The sequence below is a fragment of the Bufo gargarizans genome, chromosome 2 (assembly GCF_014858855.1).
Source record: "Bufo gargarizans isolate SCDJY-AF-19 chromosome 2, ASM1485885v1, whole genome shotgun sequence".
In the NCBI taxonomy this organism is placed as follows: Eukaryota; Metazoa; Chordata; class Amphibia; order Anura; family Bufonidae; genus Bufo; species Bufo gargarizans.
Genome location: NC_058081.1, coordinates 642641396 through 642667250, shown reverse-complemented (window position 1 = coordinate 642667250; position 25855 = coordinate 642641396). Strand labels below are relative to the sequence as shown.

Below are 25855 nucleotides of genomic sequence, written 5' to 3'. Positions count from 1 at the left end.
CTGTGAGAAGGCCACGGCACCGGTGCCTCCTCAAACAGCTGATCGGCGGGTGTTCTGCTTTTCGGACTCCCACCAATCAGATCCTAATGACCTGTCCTGAGGATAGGTCTTCAGTTATAAAGTCTCAGAAAACCCCTTTAAAGCCAGCAAAATGTAGTGACCTGCTATGAAGCTTGGCCATACATTTAAGGTACACAGAAGGGAGGGGGTCCCCATTCTAAATCAGTCACACACACAATTTTATATAACCGGCTTTTGCTACCAAAGACAGAATAACCTGGTGCTTGTTTCCTCCTCCACACTCCTTCCATCACCCTTTAGAATGCTTCACCTTCATCTTTGTGACAAAAATGCTAAGATTCCACATATTCAGGTGTCCATTTCCAGACATTGAGAGTTCTTGGTTACCCTTATGACCCCACATTCCCCCCCCCCTCCAAAAAATTCTAAGTCTAGAATTTTTCATTTAAACTAAGTAGTTCTACTCTTTAAACTTTGGGGCAGTAGAAAAGGACCATGCAGGCCAATGAAGTCAGGCAGAATCCTGGACCTCTGTGCTTGAAAATTACCTGATTGTTTACCCTCCTCACTTCTGTGGTTTGAAAAAACTTATTTCAGGCCATGCACGAGAAAAAAATCTTATAAAATTTCCTAGTATTGAGAAAGGTCAAAATTTTCAACTATTTCCCATAAAACCAACGCAACCTTTTCATCTCTGAACCTCCATCGGTTCCCCCCTTCACCACCACCACCCCTCTAAGTATAACATTCCACCAATACTGCACTGAACTGTAAGGCAATTTGAACGGTCTTGTGCTTGTTTCTGGCACAGGCCATCCTGATAAAATAGTTGAGATTAGCATGGAAATCAGTGCTCCCAGAGGAGCCATTTTTGCTGAGATCTTAATCAGTATGTTTTCTAGTGATCCACATTAACTCCGAGATAATTGGAGCTCAGTTGGTTCATAATAAGGCGACATTTCATGCAGTTATCCATGCAATTACTTTGTCTCCTGATTCTTTTCTACACGGTTAAGTCTATGTACTTTGTACTACATTCTGTCACTCATCACCACCAAAACTTAAATGAACTGAAATTACTCGAGTTGTGATGTTTGTAAATATTTTTTATGTGGTTTCAAGCTCACTTTCATTAGTTTGGGCACATAAGCACTTAACACTTACATCCTATTACATTGTTTTACTAATTATACATTTATCCACCAGGTAAACCCCACTCACTAATCACTGCCAAAAAGTTCTTTACATCCTAATTAAAGGCCCTTTTATATAGGCTGTTGATTATGACTGTTATCGGAGATGAGCATTCATACGAACGCTTGTTACTGATCATTTTCCCATGTAAAGCCTTATTGACACATCAGTGTTTTGGCCAGTGATTTCCATCAGTGACTGTGACCCATAACCAGCATTGGAGCCTTCATAGAGATAAGGTATGAGGGAAAGATCTGCACCTGTTCAGTATTTAGACAGACTCCTGGTTTTGGCTCACAATCACTGATGGAAATCACTGACCAAACACTGACTCGCTGAATAAGGGTCCATTCACACGTCAGTATTTTTACCTTTCCAGATAAACGTTCCTTTTTTTTGCGGATCCGTTTTTCAGTACAACCTTCAGTTTTTTTACTAAAGTGCTTCCGAATCCTTTCCGTGATTCCGTTTTTTATTTATTTTTTTTCCAAAAGAAAAGAGGAGGAGAAATAGATGTTGCTAGGGTACCAAAAAAAACAGAGGACATCTTCTAGAACAGGTGCCATTTTATTGTGCTTTTGGTGTAGTAGGAGCTGTGTAAGAAATCTCTGCCTTGCTAGCTTAGTTTTCTACAGTTATCTCACCGATCGTCATGTCTGAAGACTTGGATAATGTACCTGGATCATAGTGATCAATCGGTCCACTTCATATGCCATTTTGCAGGAGAGCAGAAGATGACCTGAACTTCTCTCACCACAGGCACTGAGGGCTGGACTTAATTATTATTTTTTGTTTCCTGTCAACTGATCAGTTAAAAAACTGATGACATTCGGATGGTTTTGTGCATGTCATCAGTTTTTATGCGGATCCATTGACTTGAATGGACAACGGACCAGAAAAACTGACAGAAAGTAGGACAAGCTTCATTTTTTTCCAGGATCCGCATACTCGAAAATAGGAAAACGGAACGGATTCAGTGATTCGGACAGCACTATGAATGGTGTCCATATTTTTGCTGAGGCAATTGAAATTAATGGATCCGAAAAAACGTTCCGATTTAAAACGGAACGAAAACGGAGTGTTATAACGGACGTGTGAATGGAGCCTAAGGCGATACTGATTAGCCAGCAAACAAACAAATGCTCATTCATCAGATGATCACCTCTTTAATATGGCATCTAAATCCTCGTTAATCAACAGCACATCGTCTTTTGGAATCGGAGATGTGCTGTTGACCAACAGGGAAACTGTATGGGGACAAACAATCATAGTAACGATCATTTATCCTCAGTCATTGCTGCATATAAGTTCAGCTAATGACCGAGACCATTTGAATGTTCGTTCTCTATCATTGACTGCTTTATCGGCCGAAGGGCCCTATGTATGTCTTGTGTGCATTGAAAGTTAGGAAATCCAGCCTAGTGTCACATCCTGATGTATCAAAGAACATCTACAAGTTTGACACTGGTGCAAATGAAGGAGCAATTTAGCTTTTTTGAAAGCCCCAAATCTACAGTATAAAATACCAAGCAAAAAGCTATGTGCCTTGTTTAGGAGGAACTTGACCTACAGTAAGTGATGATTCACAATTGGATCAACTTTAGAACCGACTGATTTACTGTTTTTGGGGCCACAGTTAAACCTACCCAGCAGGCCCAGGCTTTGCTGGAATAATATGCCCCTAATACAACGGGGCCTCAAAAATAAGTTTGGAGCCAGCCAACCTCTTTCATCTAGGGTCCAACACAGATTGAAGTTACTTCCTTCATTAGCCTTCCAGGTGGCTATGGCAATTTGAGATCAACCAAGGAGAGATGCCTTTTAAGAACTCAAACCAAAAATTTTGGAAAATGGCTCCAAGAACAGAGCTTCCCTTTGTGGTTCAGATTCCAGAAACCTGGTCATATTCTTCTCTTAACACTTAAATTGGGAAGAAGACTTGTCCAGCTAGGATGAAGATAACTACAACCGTCATACGCTTTTGGTTCTCGCCTACTTTAACGTTAATATATTTATATTTTCTATAAAGGGTTATATTTTTAATGTCTTTGGTGTTCCTGACTCGCATATGTCCCTGACAATGCATTCAACATGTCTCTTCACTCTCCTCTCCCATCCCCTTCTTGTGGCTTAGTTTAAAATATATCCTAGTTAGATTATCATGCTTCTGACCTGTTTCTCCAGATAACAAAGTGTGTTGCCCAGAGAAAGGAATATCGTGTTTTTGATCACTACATTGAAAAGGAGCCCTCCACAAGAGGGATAGCGGTAAGACTAAAGTTCTTAGGGAAAACACCTCTTCTTTTCCCTTTTTTTTAATCCAAATTTTTGTGCACTTTTTTTTCCCTTTTTTTTTTTTTTTTGTTTGTCACCTTGTATCATCGGATCAATCAGCACAATTCTTATGGCTAACTCATGCACCTAATCCTCTGAAATTTTCACACAATTGTTAACACACTGAGGGAAAATCAAAAGGGGTTGGTAACAGTGGGGCCGATCAGAGGGGGTATATGCATAGCTGCCAGTCTAGAATGCAAATTCAAAATCCTATAGATTGCAACTTATTCTAGCTAATGTCAGACTAAATCTGGCTGCCATACTTGATGACCTGTTATCGGGATAGGGCATCAATATCTGATCAGCCGAGGTCCGATGCCTGGCACCCGCACGATCAGCTGTTTTGAAGACGATGCTGCGCTCCATTAACAGGAAGCAGCGCTCAAATTGAGTGCTGCCTCCTCTTCAAAAAGCTGATCAACGGGGTTCTGCGTGTCGGACCCCCGCCAATCAGATATTGATGACCTATCCTGACTATGGGACATCAATATGTATGGCCTGCACAACCCCTTTAAGGTGCATTGACACAGTGCCAATGAGCAGACAATTGTCCCCTACAAGCATTCCTTACTGACAATTTCCTGCTCGTTAGTGGAGGTGAAGAGCTGCATTTTCATGCAGCGATCACCCCCACTGTATGAGGACGAGCGATGGCTTCTGATATCACTCGTCCTCATACAATTTGATTTGTTTCTGGACAGCAGAGTGCCGCTTAGACAGCACGATCTGCTGTCCAGGAACGATGATTGAGGTGTCCGCAGCACCTTTTACATGGGCAGATTATCGGCAACTAGGATAATCTTCCTGAAAACTGGGCAGTCTAAGTGAGCCTTTAGGGTACAACCACACGGCGCAGTCATGTTGCGGTTGCCACACAGCTGGGATGTGGTTGAGTACCATGTGGCTGTACAAGGCGCAGCAGACTTTAATTAAACTAATTAGGATTGCACGGTTTAGTTGGTCTATACTGTTAATGGCACTGTGGTATTGTGGGTACCGCGCAGCCATTAACAATACAGTCTAACTAAAGAGTGCGGTCCCTATTAGTTTAATTAAAACCCGCTGTGGCCTGTACGGTCACACAGTACTCAACTGCGCCATGTGGTCATACCCATAAAATAAATCAGGAAATTCGCTGTTAAACTAGACGCAGTGTCTTGTAGGGCTAGCTCAGATGACTATGATACCTTTCACTTATTGAACCGTTTCATTATGGACAAAAAGTACTTTTAATCCATATGCAAATGAGCAATTAAGTGCATCAAGGGCATGGCCAAGCCACTCTGTGCACCCTTAACCTTTCTGCCAATTCCTCCCTCTCCTTGATTGACAGGGCCGGGTCTTCTCGTCTGGCCCGTCACTCAGGAAGGAGAGGGTGGCAGGAGGAGCAAGAGTGCAGAGTGGCTTGGACCCGCCCTCTGTGCACTCAATTGCTCATCTAAATATGCATTGAAAGTACTTTTTCTCCAAAATGAAGCGACGGATAGCTGAGCTGGTCCTACAAGGCATTGTGCCTGGTTGATCGTGAATTTCCTGGTGTCTGGCTAAAAATTCAACATTCTGCTGAATTCTACAAAATCCCAATGAACAATGATCTGCTACATTCTAGATGTTAAGAACGCTGTAGGGTTTGTTCACATATCTCCAAGACTCAGTTCAACTGATCCTATTATTTTCAGTAGGCATCAGTTGCGGTCTTTTTTTCATGGATTTGTGTCCAGCTTTAACCCTGGATGTCCTTCCTGAAGCAAGGTTGTATGCCACGTTCCTTCAGGTAGTACCATAGGACTAATCTCCTGCTGGATGGGAAAGTCTGACAGCACAAGGGTCTGCACCCATCCCTGCCTGATATGTGGACAAGCCTGACTGTGAATACATTGTATGTACAATTACTAGAGCATAAAACTGGCATCTATGTGCAAACCTCTGACGTCCCTTGGGTCTTGTAATCTTCCTGTACTGTTCTTCAGTGAGCCGCTACTGATACATATTTCTGTCAAATCAAAATGCATTTACAAAACCATGTAAATAAATGATGTTTGGATGAATACAAATTTAAAGGGACTGTATTAGTTCTTGCTTAATGAACTGATACAACCACACACTGAATAAGTTTTGAAATTCAGTCCCCGAGAGCCTGCAGCCTGTGGGGGAGATACATGGCATCAACGGCTGCAGTAGATCGTATTGGATTTGAGGACAAAATCTTAACCAAAAGGGAGAGTGATTATATAAACTCAAAAAGTAATTGGAGGGCACTCAAATATCTGACCACATCCACGGCAGGATATCAGTAATCCTAATTTATTTGCATTAATTAAAAATAATTAAAAACTTACACACATATAATATAAAAGACATACACATGTAACCGCAGGACCAATTATAGAACTCAATATCGCTATAATACTTGGTCAATCCTGTGACCATGTGCGATCGCCAGGTCTGGCGTATGGATCGCTTATGAGTGTCCGCACTTAATCGCCGGTTCAGGCGTCTGTATGCAGTGAAAGTCACATATATAGTGTAATCACATAAACCCCATAGGGCAAAGTACTTTACTCCTCTTCCGATCCAGTAGGATATTCCTCCAGCAGCCGCTTAGACTCACCCGGCGTCCCGAGTGGTCAATAGGTCTCAAACGCGGCGTCCCACGTGACTTAGCTGCGTATCACGTGATGCACACCGCTCTGCAGAAGGCTGGTAAGTACGCTTGGTCCTAAAGTCTGGACCGTGTGCTTATCTCTGTGTTGGGGGTCCGGGGGGTGAAATGCCTGTTGATAATGGCACCTCAAGATTCCATTGTAACGTCCTTTGCTGTCATGAACCGTACGCGTTTCGGGGATCAAGCCCCTTCCCCCACGGCATTGCCTTCTGCAGAGCGGTGTGCATCACGTGATACGCAGCTAGGTCACGTGGGACACCGCGTTTGAGACCTATTGACCACTTTGGACGCCGGGTGAGTCTAAGCGGCTGCTGGAGGAATATCCTACGGGATCGGAAGAGGGGTAAAGTACTTTGCCCTATGGGGTTTATGTGATTACACTATATATGTGACTTTCACTGCATACAGACGCCTGAACCGGCGATTAAGTGCGGACACTCATAAGCGATCCATACGCCAGACCTGGCGATTGTACATGGTCACAGGATTGACCAAGTATTATAGCGATATTGAGTTCTATAATTGGTGCTGCGGTTACATGTGTATGTCTTATGTGTGTGTAAGTTTTTAATTATTTTTAATTAATGCAAATAAATTAGGATTACTGATATCCTGCCGTGGATGTGGTCAGATATTTGAGTGCCCTCCAATTACTTTTTGATTTTGCACTTTTCTAATCGGATTTGGGTGAATCCGTGGAGTGAGCACCGGGTCCTTGAGAAGAGGTGGGGTGAGCCGCTGTACACTTGTATATTTGATTATATAAACTGTTCGCCATCTGACATTATATTGTTTTTGTTCCAAATTTAAAATATCCACGTCCAGCCAAACTTTTATTAAAAGGTGAAAATATTCACTTGAATGCTGAAGTGCAAGCAATGCTTGTCCCATTCACTTGACCTTCAGTATACGTCAAAGTGGTTTTGGGGGTTATAGGTATTGTTGACCCTAGGATAGGTCATCAATGTCAGATCGGGGGTGGTCTGACATCAGTCGCCCCCAACGAATGGCTGTTAGCAGCAGCTGCCGGAGCTAACACAGAGAACAGAGCCAGAAGCACAGCTTGGTCCACGTTTAGGGGTCATGCTGGGCTACTGCAGCTCAGCTCCCATTCCCTTCAGAACGGTCAGGTACTGGTTGGTGGTTTGGAGGACACATACCCTTTGACAGGTTCCCTTTAGTGACATTAGAAAGAAAAAAAAAGGACATGTGTCTGATATTGCAGCCATCTTGAATCGGAATAATCTGCATTGCCAGACACGGCCAGAAGACAAGAGTGGCACTGTTCCTGTTTTCTTCTCATAGAGCCCCTCTTCACTCACAGGCAAACACTAAACGGCCACATTTGCAATGAAAATTGGGCCATATATATCAAGCCTTTTTTACCCATACAAGTGAATGAAAGTGCCTGGATGTCAGCAGGATGCAACTATGGCTGACAGCTTTTGGTGGCTCGCACATTTTGGATGAGTTGCATCCCGCACATTGTGCTACTTGTACATCATTTGTCACTCGACTAAAAGGGGTTTTCCAGGATTTAAATATTGATGACCTATCCTCAGGATAGGTCATCAATATCAGATCGGTGGGGCTCCGACACCCGGCAACATCGCCGCTCAGCTGCTTGAAGAGAAGGCAGCGCACCGTACGAGCACAGCTGTCCCTTCTTTGTTTTCCTTGTTTCTGTTGACATCGCGACGGCAAGCAGGTGTAAACACAAGAAGCCTTCCCATTCAAGTGTATAGGAACTTGCACGTCATTATTAGACACCACAATCTGCCACTATACAGCATCGGGACGAGTGACGGCATCGCTCCTCCATATGCTGCCGAGGAGATCACTGCATGTAATAGCAGTAGTCTCCTCCGCTAGCAAGCAGGGAAGGCTTCCCTCCCGACAATCGTCTGCCACATTGGGCTGTGTAATACAGCCTGTAATGGGGGATGAATGATCGTAGTAATGCTGTGTAAAACCGAGCGCCAAACAACTTGTTTTTTGGTGCTTTTTATGTGTTGAAATTGCCCCATGTAAAAGGACTCTTCATTTGAAAGATTGGGGAAGAGGAGGGCAAAATATTCTCCTCCTTGTATACAAAGTACGTCAGATGAATCTTCCAAATGGGTTGTGTCTAATGATATATCCTGAGTCTAAAGATGCCTTACACACTGGGGTAAAGTTGGCTTAACTGTCCAATCTCGGCCTGACTGGCCAACCATCTCATCACTCTTCAATGGCAGATGTTGAGGGAGGGAAGAATCGGGCAGTTGAATTTCAACAAGTTCAATGCTTTGGTTTTGGGGAGATAAGCCACCATTAAGGTTGTCTGGCAGTGGTTTATTCCTGTCTTCCCGTTCGCAACACATGCATGCTGCAGCCGAGCTTGCACGTCTATGGGAGTTCGGGGAGAGTAGTACACTTGTTCACTGTGTTGTAGTTTTTTCCACCATTGTAAGACTGGGTAGGATGTGATCCATGACCATATGCAAACTGCTTCTATATATCCCAAAGGTTTATTTGGTAAACCTGTGACAGACCTTCAAAAGCAACCACTTTGCCATGCTTGTGGTGAGATTGTATATTAGTATTGTATAGTATTTCCTGTTTTAAGCCCTTATTTTATTTTATTTTTTTATATAATATACTGTTGCTTATGTTCTGTCTGACAAGCAGACATCCTCATACATAATGTATGCTGTGTGTGTCTCTAAGATTGATTGCTCCCTCTTGTGGCCAGAATCAATATCTTCACCTGATGGCTATTATTCTTCAAGGCTTTGAAAGATACAGCTACAGCAGCTTTAAACATCAAAAACGCCCTCGCCGCCCACACCGACTTTAAATGAATCCAAACTGGCTAAGGGGATAGATTAACCGTTTTATGTAAAACTGACCTAGTTTTATTCCAACCATCCCACAACTGCAGAATTCCCTTGGGACTCTGAACAATTGGCATGTGGCATCCTCTTGATCTGCTACAGAGGATGGCGTATGAAGCTGACATGACTGAATAGAGGGTTAAAATTGTCGCTTGTGAAAAATCACAGCAGCCTTTGATAGAAGTGGAGCCTAGGGGCCCTGGGAGATTTGTAATTTGTTTTAAGGTTTTATTGAACAAGTGTACTAAGTGGTTGTTCAGTTTGTGTGGAGTCTTAAGTCGGATTATTATTTTGTGTTTTGTCATTTGATGGTCATTTTGGATAAATGTGTAGGGAAGGAGGGACGGCAACTTGTGGCTTGAAGTGAAGGAACCTAGTCTAGTACAGGGGTCTCAATCGGTGGCCCTATAGCTGTGAATCTATAGTGGATATCTAATAATGAAAAAAATATATATATACTGGTATACCCAAGCTGGACATAAGGAAAAGGATTACATAGTTCTCGCTATGTGCAGCCACCAATAATGGGAGCTTGGCTTACTGCATACTATTTAACAGATGAAAAAAGACTGAGATTCCTAAGGCTACTTTCACACTAGCGTTCGTCGGTCCGCTCGTGAGCTCCGTTTGAAGGAGCTCACGAGCGGACCCGAACGCCTCCGTCCAGCCCTGATGCAGTCTGAATGGAGCGGATCCGCTCAGACTGCATCAGTCTGGCGGCGTTCAGCCTCCGCTCCGCTCGCCTCCGCACGGACAGGCGGACAGCTGAACGCTGCTTGCAGCGTTCAGCTGTCCGCCTGGCCGTGCGGAGGCGTGCGGATCCGTTCAGACTTACAATGTAAGTCAATGGGAACGGATCCGCTTGAAGATGTCACCATATGGCTCAATCTTCAAGCGGATCTGTCCCCCATTGACTTTACATTGAAAGTCTGAACGGATCCGCTCAGGCTACTTGCGCACTTGCGAAATTTTTCTAAGTTATTAATGCAGATGGATCCGTACTGAACGGAGCCTCCGTCTGCATTAATATGATCGGATCCGTTCAGAACGGATCCGATCAAGCGCAAGTGTGAAAGTAGCCTAAGCGGTTGATACAGTTTAATGGCTAACTGAAAAGATGATGACAAAATTGCAAGCTTACGAGGCTACTTGGGCCTCTTCATCAGGAGAGATGCCTGACTAAGAGACCCAAGCAGCCTCGAAAGCTTGCAATTTTGTCATCATCTTTTCAGTTAGCCATTAAAAGGTATCAATCACTGAGGAATTTTTTTTCTTCATTTTTTATATACTGGCTTACATTGTGTGTGTGTGTGTGTGTGTGTGTATGTATATGTGTGTGTATGTATATGTGTGTGTATGTATATGTGTGTGTATGTATATGTGTGTGTGTGTGTGTGTGTGTGTGTATATATATATATATATATATATATATATATATATATATATATATATATATATATATATATATATATATATATATATATATATATATATATATATATATATATCAAAAGGATGAGGCAGCACTCCAGGTAAAGTGAAAATGGTGGATCTTTTATTCCCAGGAGTGCTGCCTCATCCTTTTGATGCCTATCTATTTATAGCCGCTTGAGCCCACGGCTGAGAGGACGTACACCTATATATTTTTGTCTTGTGCTGCTGAGACCCGCATTTTGGTTTCTATATATGTGTATATATATGTGTATATATATATATATATATATATATATATATATATATATATATATATATATATATATATATATTATACACACACTCACCTAAAAAATTATTAGGAACACCTGTTCTATTTCTCATTAATGTGATTATCTAGTCAACCAATCACATGGCAGTTGCTTCAATGCATGTAGGGTTGTGGTCCTGGTCAAGACAATCTCCTGAACTCCAAACTGAATGTCAGAATGGGAAAGAAAGGTGGGCTACAACAGCAGAAGACCCCACCGGGTACCACTCATCTCCACTACAAATAGGAAAAAGAGGCTACAATTTGCACGAGCTCACCAAAATTGGACTGTTGAAGACTGGAAAAATGTTGCCTGGTCTGATGAGTCTCGATTTCTGTTGAGACATTTAAATGGTAGAGTCCGAATTTGGCGTAAACAGAATGAGAACATGTATCCATCATGCCTTGTTACCACTGTGCAGGCTGGTGGTGGTGGTGTAATGGTGTGGGGGATGTTTTCTGGGCACACTTTAGGCCCCTTAGTGCCAATTGGCCATCGTTTAAATGCCACGGGCTACCTGAGCATTGTTTCTGACCATGTCCATCCCTTCATGACCACCATGTACCCATCCTCTGATGGCTACTTCCAGCAGGATAATGCACCATGTCACAAAGCTCGAATCATTTCAAATTGGTTTCTTGAACATGACAATGAGTTCACTGTACTAAAATGGCCCCCACAGTCACCAGATCTCAACCCAATAGAGCATCTTTGGGATGTGGTGGAACGGGAGCTTCGTGCCCTGGATGTGCATCCCTCAAATCTCCATCAACTGCAAGATGCTATCCTATCAATATGGGCCAACATTTCTAAAGAATGCTATCAGAACCTTGTTGAGTCAATGCCACGTAGAATTAAAGCAGTTCTGAAGGCAAAAGGGGGTCCAACACCGTATTAGTATGGTGTAATAATTCTTTAGGTGAGTGTATATACAGTATATATTTTTAAAAAATATTTTTTTTTTACTGCAAACTATATTAGAGATGAATAATCAGTATGCTCCTAGGCTCCCTCTAGTGGTGGCTGGAGGTAGCTTGGATATTATGTTTTAAAGAGACTGTCAGGTTGACATATTGGGCAGACTAGATGGGCCAAATGGTTCTTATCTGCCGACACATTCTATGTTTCTATGATCATGATGTCTGAGCTGCATGAAGAACGTCATAGAGCAGGAGGAGCTGAGCAGATATATATTTTTATGGGAAAATATTCAATAAAACTTGTAATTTTCCATTTATATACATGTACATTCTGGGCTTTAATGTCCAGGAGGAGGTCCTATCAGTGATTGGAAATGGCATATGGAGCTTGCTGCATTTTACTTAAAGGGGTTATCCCATGACTAATGTAAAAAATGAAAATCAGACATTATAAAGTACATGACAATCTTTTTATAACAAAGCCAGAACCAGCTCTGTACCTCACATGGGTCCAGAGATCTCCCCATGCATTTCTCTGCTAGATTTATATCCAGCTCAGGCGGAATGTCTTTTCTGCTGCAGCTCAGGGGGCGTGTCCATTCTGCTGGCGCTTTCTCCTTATAACAGCTCAGCAGGCAGTTGAAGGATGAAACTGAGCATGTGCGGCCATATTAGTGAGCAGGACAAAGAAATAAGAAAAGATGAACAGCAGGTGGCGCTATACAGATACATTTTATTGATTAACTAAGTGGCTATGCTAAAATTTTTATTACATGCAATCACAAAAGTATTCAGATCCAGGGGCTAGTTTGAAAACTGTAAAATATTTTTCATGAGACAACCCCTTTAAGCATTGCTCTTAATAATAATGGTATGCACTAAACTCCCTAGAGTAGCGACTGCACAAAGGTGGAGCTCTGGCCAATATACAGATATTGTAAAAAAATTATTCAGCACGGAATGCTGGACCTGGATTTACTTTTATACAGTCCAGCAAATGACCAGCTTTACAAAATATTCCGAATTTTTTTTTATTTTTTTTTCGTGTGGATTAAACGTTCCATGGGCATTTGCTTGTCCATTTTATTATTGTAGCAATTCTCAAACAGTTTCCTGAGGATTTCCACGTGTCCATGCAAAGGGACGGTGAATAATTCCAGTCAACCATCTTGTTTACTGCGGGTGAGGTGGGCATTTATTTCTATGTCCTTTACAGACCTGAACGGTTATAGACTGTAGGGATTCCAACCTGCAGTCATCTCTCCGCAGTCACACAATGTACCTGCACCATTCTAACTGGGACTGTCACAGGCCGATGGCCGCTGTAGATCTTTGAGCAGCTTAAGTCAATTAATCCTAAATGGAGTATTAAGCTTAATCTTGTTATTAAGAGGCGCACAAGTAGGATTGACTACGCCAGTAATCTGCTTAATTTGCGGTCATACATAATCAATAAACAGTCTGCATTAATTGAGATGGTTACAGTGAACACCATGCAGAAGATCGTTCAAACCACAGATGTCTAACCTCCAAGTACAGTCCAGAGAAATACACATGTGGGACACCCATGATTTGCATGATACCTGATGGCAATAAGAAAGATATGGGGAGGTAAAGTTGCCACAACTCATGACTGTATGTGCGAGTTAATTTTGACTTAGCAGCCTTTGGCATTTTTTTTATACATTACAGGTTTATTCCAGGGAGTCTACTGTGTGCAGAAAGAGATTTCCCCTACTTTTGTAGGTTCCTTTGAAATAGTCTCAGGCACACAACTATTACATGCTTCCATGAAAAAGTATTGACCTACCCACAAAACAGGTGATTAAATATTGGATCACAGCTGGTCTGATCACCGGGAACCCCAGCAGTCCCGCAAACCAGGGGTCCTGGGTTCCCCAAGTCCCCTCTCTGAATGGAACAGTAGTGCACATGTTGGTCTATTGCTTCATTCGTTTAATGGGATATGAAAGCGGTTCCAGGGCATTGTGGCTCCTTCTGAATTATTGAAGCTGAGAAACAGTGTCTGGACAGCAGTGGCAATTCAGCCCCATCCACTTGAACGGCTAAAATTAGACAAGTATAGTTGCCCCAGCAGTTTCTGTAGGATCCTGAAACAATGCAGAGAACATGGCGGTCAATTCCCTACTTATGGCATAATATAATTCTACTAAAGGGGAGAGGCTCCTGCTGCAGCCAGCTTTCTCAAGAAATCCTTGTATCTCAAGCCTATAATATAAAGTTAAATAGGCTCTTGTGTTGCGGCGTTGTCACCAAGGATGTATTCACATGGGGTATGTTTAGTACAGAATTTATTGTTAAATGTTCATTCAATTCTTCATTAAACCTACTCCATGTGAATACATCCCTTGTGATGGCGCAGAAGAACAAGATCCTATTTAAACCTCTCTTTGACTACAGTGTCGTAACTCTGGGTCAAAAGTCTTGACTGCAGCCAGTGAACCTCGCTGGTGTCATGGCAAAAGCTATAATACATTACACACTCTGTTGGTGCATGAGTAGAACTGCATTTTTACCAAAGTTTTACACCATTCCTGCCTATGATGCGCTCATCTTCTTTCTATATGTAAACTACAAGCATACACTATGGCTACCTCTGCTGTACATGGACAGCTTGGATTGGAGCACTGATCATGAAAGACTTGAAACTGACAGACATGATCAGTAATGCATTTTCATACCTGGCCATCTGGTACCTCTTTCTAAGTGACTGTGAAGGCCATTTAGAGAAGTGCTGGACTGAAACTGTCAATCTTTCTTAGTACGTGATAAGCAAAGAATACACAAATGACACAAATATTTCACCAAAATGTTGCGGGATAATGGGTAGATCACAGTTTTACAGCCCCACTGGGGGCAATTACGGAGACTACTTGCCCATTGAGCCTTCTCATCTTAAATAAGCTGTAAACACTGTGTCAAGATAAATGACAGTGTAAATACGGTGTCTGAATAAGATCTTCTTAGAAAGAGTCTTGATAAATATCCCAGTGGGAATGAAACGTTGCTCCTTTTTTATAAACATTTTGCTCAAATAAAATTGTCCCCAATGGTCTGTCCTAATTTGCACTTTGGAAGCAGTGACTGGTGTAATGAAATGCTGCTGGTTTCCCACAGAGAAGCAGCTGTTTCCAGTAAAGAAACAGTAATGTAGTTATTTCTGACATTGTATTATTTGTGACTTCCACCAGATAAAAGTTCAGAAAATGCAGTATATGTGAATACAAGACAAGCTGTAGAGATGTTTGCTAGTATGGACTGTCTCACAAAGGCATATGGGTTGTTAGGACTCTCCAACCCCCCAGAAAACCACTAATAATGCAGTCCTAAAGGTTTCATAGGTATAAAGGTGCTCAAAACTCATCATCAAAACTCTCTACTTTCGTTAATCCTTAGTTGGAAACCTTCTATCCAACCTGCTTTCCTTCCTTAGCTTCGTAGTTCCATAGTTTTCTCTTCAGCTAGAAACCTCCATTGTTCCTACTCTTCTCAGCTAGGAACACATCCCTCCCCCCTTTTTTTTTTTCTTCTCAGTTGTGAACCTCCCTTGCCCTATTCCTCCTCAGCTGAGAACCCCCCCCTTGCTCCTCTTCTCAGTTGGGAACCTCCCTTGCCCTATTCCTCCTCAGCTGAGAACCCCACCTTGCTCCTCTTCTCAGTTGGGAACCTCCCTTGCTCTATTCCTCCTCAGCTGAGAACCTAACTCTCTCCTTTCCTCAGCTGAGAACCGCTGTTGCCCTTTCCTTATCGGCTAAGAACCCCTTGTTCTTTTCCTCCATGGCTGAGAACTTCCATTCTTCCCAGTTTCTCAGGTGGCAACCTCAATTTTTTCCATCCCTTCTCAGTTGGCAACGTCCATTTTTTTCCATCCCTTCTCAGGTGGCAACCTCCATTTTTTTTTCCATCCCTTCTCAGGTGGCAACCTCCATTTTTTTTTTTCCATCCCTTCTCAGGTGGCAACCTCCATTTTTTTTTTCCATCCCTTCTCAGGTGGCAACCTCCATTTTTTTTTTTCCATCCCTTCTCAGGTGGCAACCTCCATTTTTTTTTTTCCATCCCTTCTCAGGTGGCAACCTCCATTTTTTTTTTTCCATCCCTTCTCAGGTGGCAACCTCCATTTTTTTTTTTCCATCCCTTCTCAGGTGGCAACCTCCATTTTTTTTTTCCATCCCTTCTCAGGTGGCAACCTCCATTTTTTTTCCATCCCTTTTCAGGTGGCAACCTCCTCCATTTTTTTCCATCCCTTTTCAGTTGGTAACCTCCGTTATTTCTTCCATACCATGACTTTCCTCAATCACCTCCTAAGGCTTAGTTCACACGAACGTGTGTGATCTGTGGCCGTATTGCGGCCCGCAAATCGCGGGTCGCAATACACGGCCACAGTTCCGTGTGCATTCCGATTCACGGATGCGGACCCATTCACTTCAATGGGTCCGCAAATCCGGAATAGCGGAACGGCCGCACGGGACGGGACCCCTCGGAAGCACTACGGAGTGCTTCCGTGGGGTTACGTCCCGTACCTCCGTTCCGCAAAAAGATAGAACATGTCCTATCTTTTAGCGGAACGGGCGGATCGCGGACCCATTAAAGTGAATGGGTCCGCGATCCGATGCGGCTGACCTACGGCCGGCGATCGTGCATTGCGGCCCGCTGTTTGCGGGCCGCAGCACGAGCACGGGTCACACACGTTCGTGTGAACTCGGCCTAACTTTGTAGAAATCTCAGCAACTGTTGTCAATGCATATCCATAATCACAAAAGTTTTGGGAAAATTTCTATACAAGTACTCCCAAATCCTCTTGTCAAACTGGGTGGTTATTTTTGACCCAGCTCTAAATAGCCTGCAATCAAGAGAGAATGAACATCTACAAACCATAAGTCTCCTATCGTAGCATTACCATTCTTTTAGTGGGAGGATGAATGCTCTCTTTCCTGGATATATTTGCAGCCATGATTGCTAGAACTGTATACTGGGTGTATAATAATTTTCACTTTGTGTCAAACGTATCTAAGTTTGTGGAAACAGAAACTGAATAGGTCTTCCTTGACCTTTAGGGGGATTGAGAAAGCAACCATAAAATGACTCTTGGCAGCTGAGAATGCAGAAAGCCTTTGGGACTTTTTGTGGTGCTTGTAAGACAGCTGGAAATTGATGAGGAATTCCCCAAATTCTTAAAAGTAGGACCAGGGCCCCATACCTTCTTATTGGTGAGCACCTTCTAGTGGCATTACTGTATCATTACAGGTTCACTATATGGCTCTAAGAACCCTTTAGCTGCTAATTACTACACCAAAAATACTTATACTGGCAAGTGGGAATTTTATGGCATAGCAGCAAGTGGGAATTTTATGGCATAGCAACAAGTGAAATACATTTAATGCACAATACCTAACCTGTGCTTATGTTCATCTATTTGGCTGGCAATTAACTTGCCCAGTATGCTCTATTATCATGCACGTTGAACATACAGCTGTGTTCAAAGGACAACAATTAAAGGTGTATATCCCAACTCACACATACATGCTCAGTTCCGCTAGAGCGTGTATGTGTTTTCAGTGGGGTGAGAGGAGATGGCCACTGTCAGAGGCTTATCTCCCGAGTTAACAAAAGGATAGACTTAAAAATATAAATTTGGCCAACCCTTCCCTCCCCGACATCATCTGTTGGGGGAGAGTCAGGAGTTCTCCATACACATTAGATTGCTGGCCAATCCTTCCAAAAACACCAAGTTCGGCTGACATTACAGTAATGTGTATGGAGGCCTTAACTCTGGAGAACTTTGACCTTGAAGCCAATTCTCCTGTCCCTACTATCACTCAAATTTTATACTGAGAGCGCGGCATACAAGCAATTTCCTAGCAAGGTATGGTGTGCTCCATCCTATCTACAGTATGTAATTGTGCTAAAAAAAAAAATGAGGTTCATGTCGAATCAGTGGCAGGAGCATTAATCCATATTCCTTCATATACCAGTAAGGATGAGCCTAAGGTCAGGGGTAAAAATTTAAATTCCACATGTGAGTTAAAAACTAGAGGTGGATCAAGGACACATCTTTGTGAATGTTTCAGTACCTGAGATTTAGCATTTTATCTATGCTGAGTCTAACCTAGTGCTATATTTTTTCTTTTGTGACCTTACCTATTTCTTACCCTCATACTGCCATATTTTGTAGACCAGGAGTCAGTCACCTCTGGCACTTCAGCTGTTGTAAACTAAAACTCCCAGCATGCTCCAATCACTTTAATGGGAGGGAGTACAGCCAAGCAAGTGTGCATGCTGGGAGCTGTAGTTTCACCACAGCTGGAGTGTCAGAGGTTGCAGATTCCTGTTGTGGTCCTTGGCAAATGCCCTATCACGCCTCATGTGCTTCAAACATATCTGCAACATATTCTTTGAATCTAATTCTGAAACTATAGTAGAAAGATGAAGGAATCAGCCTATGTGTGCCCCATCTAATGAGTAAACATACTTTTAGTAACGGACACCCACCACAAAGGCTTGGCTAGGAAATAACTAGCTACCAAGCTGCTCTGTAAGTCCAACTGGTACTGTCTATCCTAGACCATAGAATTGGCTTTGGCTGCCACAGCTTAGTGTTGTGTTTTAATTTAGTCAGGTAAGTAACTAAATACCGTATGATATAGTTTAGACTGTTAGGTGGTTCACCAACTTAACCACATCCAACACCACTTTTCTCCTAGACCACAGGAAATATTTCTTTGTGCTGTCTCTCTTAATTTGTTCATTTTGTTTTTTCCTTGTGTGTCTGTGTTCTTTTCAATTTTTTTTCTTTGAGTACTGGGACATGATGATCAGGTCTTTTTTCTTGTTTGTAGGCCAAGCAGTCTTTAGCTACCCTTACTAAAGATGTCCCCAAGCGACATTCACTTGCTATGCCAGGTGAAACCGTCTTAAATGGAAACCAGGAGTGGGTAATGCACGCGGATCTCCCGCTTACTGCAGCCATCCGTCAAAGCCAGCAAACGCTGTACCACGGGCACCCGCAGCATACTGTCGATCGGCAAGGTTTGTTTCCAAGTATCGATTTTGCATAGTCAAGGGAGTTATTCTGGGAGATCAATCACACCCTACGCATTCCTGCAGAGTATAAACTATTTGGTTAAGTATGCTCTGCATATGTTATTAGTAGAAAAGCTGCCAGGTTCCCAGAGTACTTCTCCAGTGCATATTTCCTCTACATATACTTCTCTAACCTGAGATTGTGAAAAGGGCAATTTAATGCTTAAGATTCGTTTTTGGGGTGGTTTTTTGGATATCTTCTTAATATCTTTGAATTGGACCTTACTGGACAATGTTATTGTATATCTAAAGATTCATTAGCACAGTCTGACACCACAGATACTACATTTATTGGAAGTGACATGTATGCACAATAGCTTTTTTGAAGAAGCGTTGAAATTGTCTCTCAAATGGTACCCTGTTAGACAATGTCTGACTTTTTTTTTTTATAGAACCATGACTCAGGTTACCAGCCAAAGCACAGACAGCACTGTTTTGGAGTTGCCAATAAGGCTCTGGTTTGCTGTGTGAGTTGCCATGCTGTGGCTCTTTGAGGGTACCAAATCTGTGTGTGGACATATAGCTGGTAGGAGGGAAGGGAAATAGTCCCTGGAAAAATGACCTTTTTTGGTGGGAGATGAGATCACCAGTAACCTCCATGTTTGACTTGGTTAGGGTTGTGTGTTCTGCGGTCCGAAAGCAATTGTTGCCTGTCCAAGCATCGTCCTATCTGAAGACTGGCAACTACAGCTGCGCTACCGATGGGACAAAATTCTGAATTGTGTAGATGACTTTAGAATGTGATGACTTAACAACAATCCATAAAATAATCAAGGTCCTTTGTCCTTCAGCACCCTGTGGAGAAAATCTGGAGTATCAAGTACAAAAAAACCCCTGTAATTTTACAAAAAAAATGGGAACAGTCAGTAGAACTTTACTCCAGTAGTCTGTTGGTGTGTAGGAAAGTTTTTTTGAGTTTCACCTTCTCACCAGCTATGATCTCTAAATCTTTGATGAACAGGTCTTAAGAAATGGCTGCACCTTGTTTTAGGTTTTATCTATAGACTTGTATGATCTAGAACTATTTATTCCTTTATAATTTTATGCACGGAACATACACCTTCACAGTTCCTTCTCTGTATTGCTTTTCCCTCTAGCTGTCAGAGTAAGCCCTTGTCATTCGAGACAGCCATCAGTAATCTCCGACGCTTCTGCCGCAGAGGGCGACAGGTCGTCAACACCGAGTGACATCAACTCGCCGAGACACCGAACACATTCCCTCTGCAATGTAAGACGGTAGTGTAGGTCTCTTTTTCTCTACCTTTTTTCTCCATTCGGGAATGATTATTCATATCCTTTCCTGTTTATATGCTGCTGTCAGTATGTACGCCGCATGCCTTGCTGAATAGATGGGAGTGCCGTGAGGGGCAGAGAGACTGTTGTGTTTCATTATAGGGAATGCTGCAGATTCCTGCTTGTGCTGTTTCCTGGTTACAGAGGCTTGACATATACAGCTGAGTCGCTTCTATAAGAACGGGAATTAAAGAACATGTTGATGAATTCATTGGTTGCTGAGTTTGTCAGGTGAATATGCAGCTTGAATGCTAATAACCAAATCTCTTTATAGTGTCGGGTGATATGCCATTTCTAAGGTTACGTTCATTTGTTTTATCAGGTTGTAATTTCTAGGGTAACCTGGCTGAATGAAAATGTTGGCCATAGTATGTTTTACATATTATGCACCTCTACACGTGATACTTTAAATAACATATCACTATCATATTTACTGATATAACACAAAGGCATCAGCTTAGTGCAGGATTCACGAAGGCCACAGTAAGAATGGTGCAAATACTGATGAAAATCCACTCAAACTCCTTTGGTTGGACCAGTTTAGAGGGTTTACGTTGGCCATATCTGGTGCAATATTTCAGCCCTGTCAAACAATTTGACCCAATCAATTTACAATGTATGTGGAACTATCAAAAACTTTGAGATTATACGTGCATTGTTATAAAATATCTTTGTTGTATGTGGTTCTTCCCCTGTCTCGTGGGAAAGGAGGGTTATCAGCAGAGGGAGTCCTAGAATGGGCATGTATCTGACTGTGTGACAATTTTAAGGGTTATTTAAATAGACTAGATGGAGTTATCCTCATGAAGGTATTGTCCAGGTTAGGGATTTGTGAGTTAGAGGGTTCAGGATCCTCATCTCTTGGCCAGAGATGGAGGGTGGTTACAAAGAACATCTCTAGATTACCTGTCGTTCATTACACCAACAAGCCATTGATTTGAATGTATAATGCAGTAGACCAGATCCTTAGAGCCTATACAGTAGCTCAGAGGGTCCCTGCCATGTGCTTGAGACCAAAGGTGGAGATCAGGAACTTTGGGTAGAGGCTTAGTGAGGGTCACCTTAATTACTTAGCTCATTGTAGATGAGAGCAGGGTTGGTGGGGGCCTTTTGAAGTCCAGAATGATTCTAGTGGAGGTAAAAGACCCACACATATAACAGTTAGAGGTTTTCCATGAGTACAATTTTCATTACCCATTTTCAAGATAGGTCATCAATATATTATCAATGGTGGTTCATCACAGACAGTTTTTTTTAAGAGGCAGCAGTGCTCAGGTGAGTGTACTAAGCAAAGCATTGTACGTTGTATAGTGGCTCTGCTTGGTATTGTAGCACAGACCCATTCACTTGAATGGGAATGAGATGCACATAGGCAATGTAACTAAAGAACATGGTGGCCCTGGCCTAGGAAGAGGCTGCAGCTCCCACCAGAGTGCCACACCCTCTTCAAACAGCTCATCAGCAGGGGTGCTGGTAATCCAGACCCCCCACTAATCAGATATTGAGGACTGAACTTGAAGATAGGCCATCAATATTGTACTCCCATAAAACCGCTTTGCAAATGGTAATGGGATCCTCAAATTCAAAAGTATTGTCTGTGTGTTGTTGATAGTACCTGCTGATAAAGTAGTTCACCAGGAGTCAGAAGGCTTTCAGATAAATTATATGGTCTGTTTTAGGCCTATAGGAGTATTACCAACAGGGCATGCTCTGCCTCTTGCCATACTTCCTATAGCTATGTACAGAGTTGTTCAGTAATCTCCCATTCATTCCATGTCTCAATGCAGCAGTCATAAGCTGCCTCATCAAGCAGATCAGGGGACCCCTATTTTCCACATAGGCTCAGGCCCCAGGGGTTGGACCCACATTCATCAGACGTTTATGGCATATTGTTGGACTGTTGCACTGATCAGGTTTAACAAGTTGTAGTGAACTCATGGAAGCATTTGCATGGTTGGTATGTGGCGCAAATGAGAAGCAATGTATGTGTCCTCTTAGATTCCCTACATCATCCTCTCCCAGTCCTCCTTTGATTCTGTACCATTCATCTTGATTTACCCATGAGCATTTTTCCATGTACACAAAGTTGGAACATTCGTCATAACTGCCTTTACCTTTCTTTTTATTACTTTTCCAGTCTTTAGAAGACTTGGAAGACCAGAAGAGGAAGAAGAAGAAGGAAAAAATGGGTTTTGGGTCCATTTCAAGAGTTTTTGCAAGGGGAAAACAACGGAAGTCCTTAGACCCTGGTCTTTTTGATGGTACTACACCTGACTATTACATTGAAGAGGATGCGGACTGGTGACTGTCGCTGGAATCTGCTTATTCTGTGTGTGTATATGTGAAAGGGTGTATGTGCCCGTTTACAAAGTCCGAAGCAGTCAAGTGAGCCTTTTATTCTATTTAGTAGGACTTTCTGTTTTCTTTTAATTTTCATTTGCATCGCAGATTCTGTAATTGTACATAAAGAGTGTATAGAGATGTTGATTGTTGTCCTTTTTGCGATGCTGATGTATTGTAACTTTTGTCTTTACTGGATTTATTATAATTTTTGTGGTCTTTTATTTGGGAAGTGGGTCAAATTATTATTTTTTTTCCTTTTTTGAAACTTGAAAAACTACTGTGTATTTGTACATAACAGAAACTGTGCACTTTGTGCTTGTAGTGTCTTGTCCTGAACGCTATTTTATTTTTTATTTTTTAAACCCATAGTGTGATGCATTCTGTATCTGCAATGTTTTGAATGACATTATCCTGTTTCAGGGGTGTGCCAGTGCTTTGTAAAGAAAAGAGAAAAAATATATATATACATCTCTTTATTCAGGAAGTTTAACCGACTTTCTTGAATGAAGTATTTAGATATATTATTTTGCTTACACACAGGGCAAGACAGCCAGGCCTAAACCAATATGCTGCCTATCAGTCCATTTAGCATTAGTGACGTCAGTGCAGCACAGAGTGTTTCAGCGACGTCACTATTACAAGGATAGGTTGCTTTGGGTTCAGACCACTGCTACCTGCACTGTGAGGGTAGAAGTCACTCTTTAAACTTTTAATGCCTGCCAGACAAAATCTTTTTCCTTTCTTTTTAAGTTTTTTGTACTTTTCTTTTTTTGTATTTATTTGCATAAATGCACAAAGTTGTTATATCTAAATTATAAAAAAGATAAATGTTGAAGTTCTATTTTTCCTAAAGGATGAAGGGTATTCATATCATATGTGTTCTAAAGCTGCGGCCCCTCCCTGTCATCAGTGCATCGGGTGAGTGGGCTCAGTCACATTTTTAATGCAGCTCAACCAAAATCGCACGAATAAATTTTAATTTTCACTTGGTTATGTCTTCCATAATCCAACTGTTACCATATTCACAGTATTTAATATTTTGTTATTCTTATACAATACTTAGATTTTGATCATCGGGTGTACTTTATTACTGTTAAGTAATGCACAGTTTTGACATTTTTTTTGGTTTTGTTTCTTTTTATTGATCACTGTTTAATTGCTAATCATGTTTTATAATATAGGCAGGCACTTAAAATGCACCTCTTACTCTCAGCTTGGGAGGCTTTATTAATGTGGGTGAGGACTATCAATTCACCAAGGACCAATGTATCTGGTCAAGTCCTGGGAATTGATATCTTCCCAGTAAGGGGGTATGTGCACTTTTAAGTTTCTGCCCCCAGAAGGCTAGATTTATATACCATGTTTTAAATCAAATTTTTATTTTACTTCAAAAAGAGAGAATAAGGCTTTGTTCTAAAACACGTAAAGAGGTTCTCCGGTTTCATAATGATTATTTTTTTTTTATCTGCCCAGAATATCCCAAATACTGCATATTTTTGCTCCATATACCTGTTTTTCATGTGAGCATTTTTCTCCTTTTCTCAGGACTACTGCATCCTGGCAGGATGTTTACAAGCAGAACTTCCTGTTTTCATCAGCTTCCTACTAGGTTTTCTAACCCAGCATACTTTGCTCTCTAATGTTCCTCAAGACTTGTTCCTCCTGCCACAGTATTCTCGTGCTGTAGCCATGCCCTCTACATCTCCTCCATGTTACACCCCATTCACATGACTATCACTAAAAATGTATGCCAACAGCTCAATGGGTATTAACATGGTCATTGTCTTGAGCCCCCTTGATAAAATATAGCTTTTATTTAATCCATTGAAACATAACCATAAACAAAAACCCATATTAAAATTAGAAATATATAACAATGCACAGAATGTGTGATATATTAGATCACCACAAATCTATAGGGGCAGATTCAACACTTTTATATAGGTGGGGGGGGCTTGGTATCTCTCTGTACCTCTTCCATCTTACATACAGTTTGTTCATTCAATAAGTTCTGTAGAAGTCAGATGGTTAGGACCACCTCCTTTCTGCCTATGGCGTACCTTCACTATCCTTACCTACAGACAGAGCACCCACCCCGACAGGGATGACACCACCTCTCGGTTTCGTGCGTTTCCTCAACAAAAAGCTAGCTTCTCAGGGGACAAAAAAAAAGATATAAATGCACCTTAATTAATAAGTAGATACTGGCCCCTGGATAAAAGGTGTTGCGTTTGGATGTTGGCAAGAGATGTCAGGCGTCTGACCCATTCATTGGGATGCGGACCCATTCATTTCAGTAGGACCACCAAAAATGCGGACATCACAGTGTGTGCTGTCTGCATCCGTGTGTCCGTTCGGTAGTCCCGCAAAAAAAGATACAACGGCCTGTTCTTGTCCGTTTTGCGGATAAGCATGGACTTTCTTACAATGGGTCGCCATCCATATTTTTTGCAGATCTTCATTTTGTGCACCGCAAAATACATACGGTTGTGTCTCTACACCCTAAAGTAGAGCAAGCCCTGTGAAAAATTGAAGAGCAAAGCATGCTGGGTTAGAAAAACTAGAAGGATGCTGATGAAAACAGGAAGTTCTCCATGTAAACATCCTGCCAGGATACAGTGATGCTGAGAACAGGGGAAGGAAAGTGCTGACATGAAAAACAGGTATATGGGGCAAAATATGCAGTTTGGAGTACTCTGGCCAAAAAATTTAATTATGAAACCCTTTAAAGTCAGAACTGCTTCAGAAAGTTTCCTGATATAGAGCTCTAAACTCCCTGCATAGATGTAGCATTAGAGTTTTCCCACAAGAACACTTATCTCCTATCCACAGCAGTAGTGTGCATGTGTCACCAGCCCTCCATTCTGGGACTTGATGGGAGATAGGGCCAAGCACTATCTTTGCCATAACCTCCGTCATATGGCCCTAAAGGGGATCTCCAGGAATTAAAAAAAATTAATACTTAAATATTTTATAATGTATTCACAAATACCTTTCATTTCTTAGAATGTCTTGTTTTGCCTAGGGAGAAAACATTAGGAGAAATAAAATGGCCGCCATCCTTTCAGTACACACAAAACCTGTCTAATAACACACAGGAGGACAAGTTACTTCGCCACAATGAGCCATAGTGCTACCTCATCCGCCTCTCTGCTCTGCTCGTCAGGAATCCTGAATACAGGTGAATCTCTGTGGGAATGGCGATGATGAGGAGACATGAGAGGAGGAAGGGATGTAAATAATGAGCAGCAGCAAGCTGTTTACAGTCTCCATTACCACGTCCTGTCCGTCCTCTCTGTACTTCATGTCTCCTCATGAACTAAATTCCCCAGAGGTTCAGTAAAAGTTCTTATCTGTATT

General features: G+C 42.0%; 1 protein-coding gene across 4 annotated transcripts in view; it reads left to right on the top strand.

Annotated features, from left to right (window-relative positions):
- Positions 1-23875, top strand: part of LOC122928882 (kazrin-like) — a 174829-nt gene extending 150954 nt beyond the window's left edge. For 3 of the 4 annotated variants that reach the window (XM_044282173.1, XM_044282175.1, XM_044282177.1), the window contains 4 exons: positions 3400-3483; positions 18616-18805; positions 19957-20087; positions 22290-23875. In XM_044282173.1, coding sequence (XP_044138108.1) covers positions 3400-3483; positions 18616-18805; positions 19957-20087; positions 22290-22457 — 573 coding nt within the window. In that variant the 3' untranslated portion in view covers positions 22458-23875. The remainder of the gene's footprint in view (positions 1-3399; positions 3484-18615; positions 18806-19956; positions 20088-22289) is intronic. The other variant, XM_044282174.1, reaches the window with a different exon arrangement.
- Positions 23876-25855: the final 1980 nt, after the last annotated feature.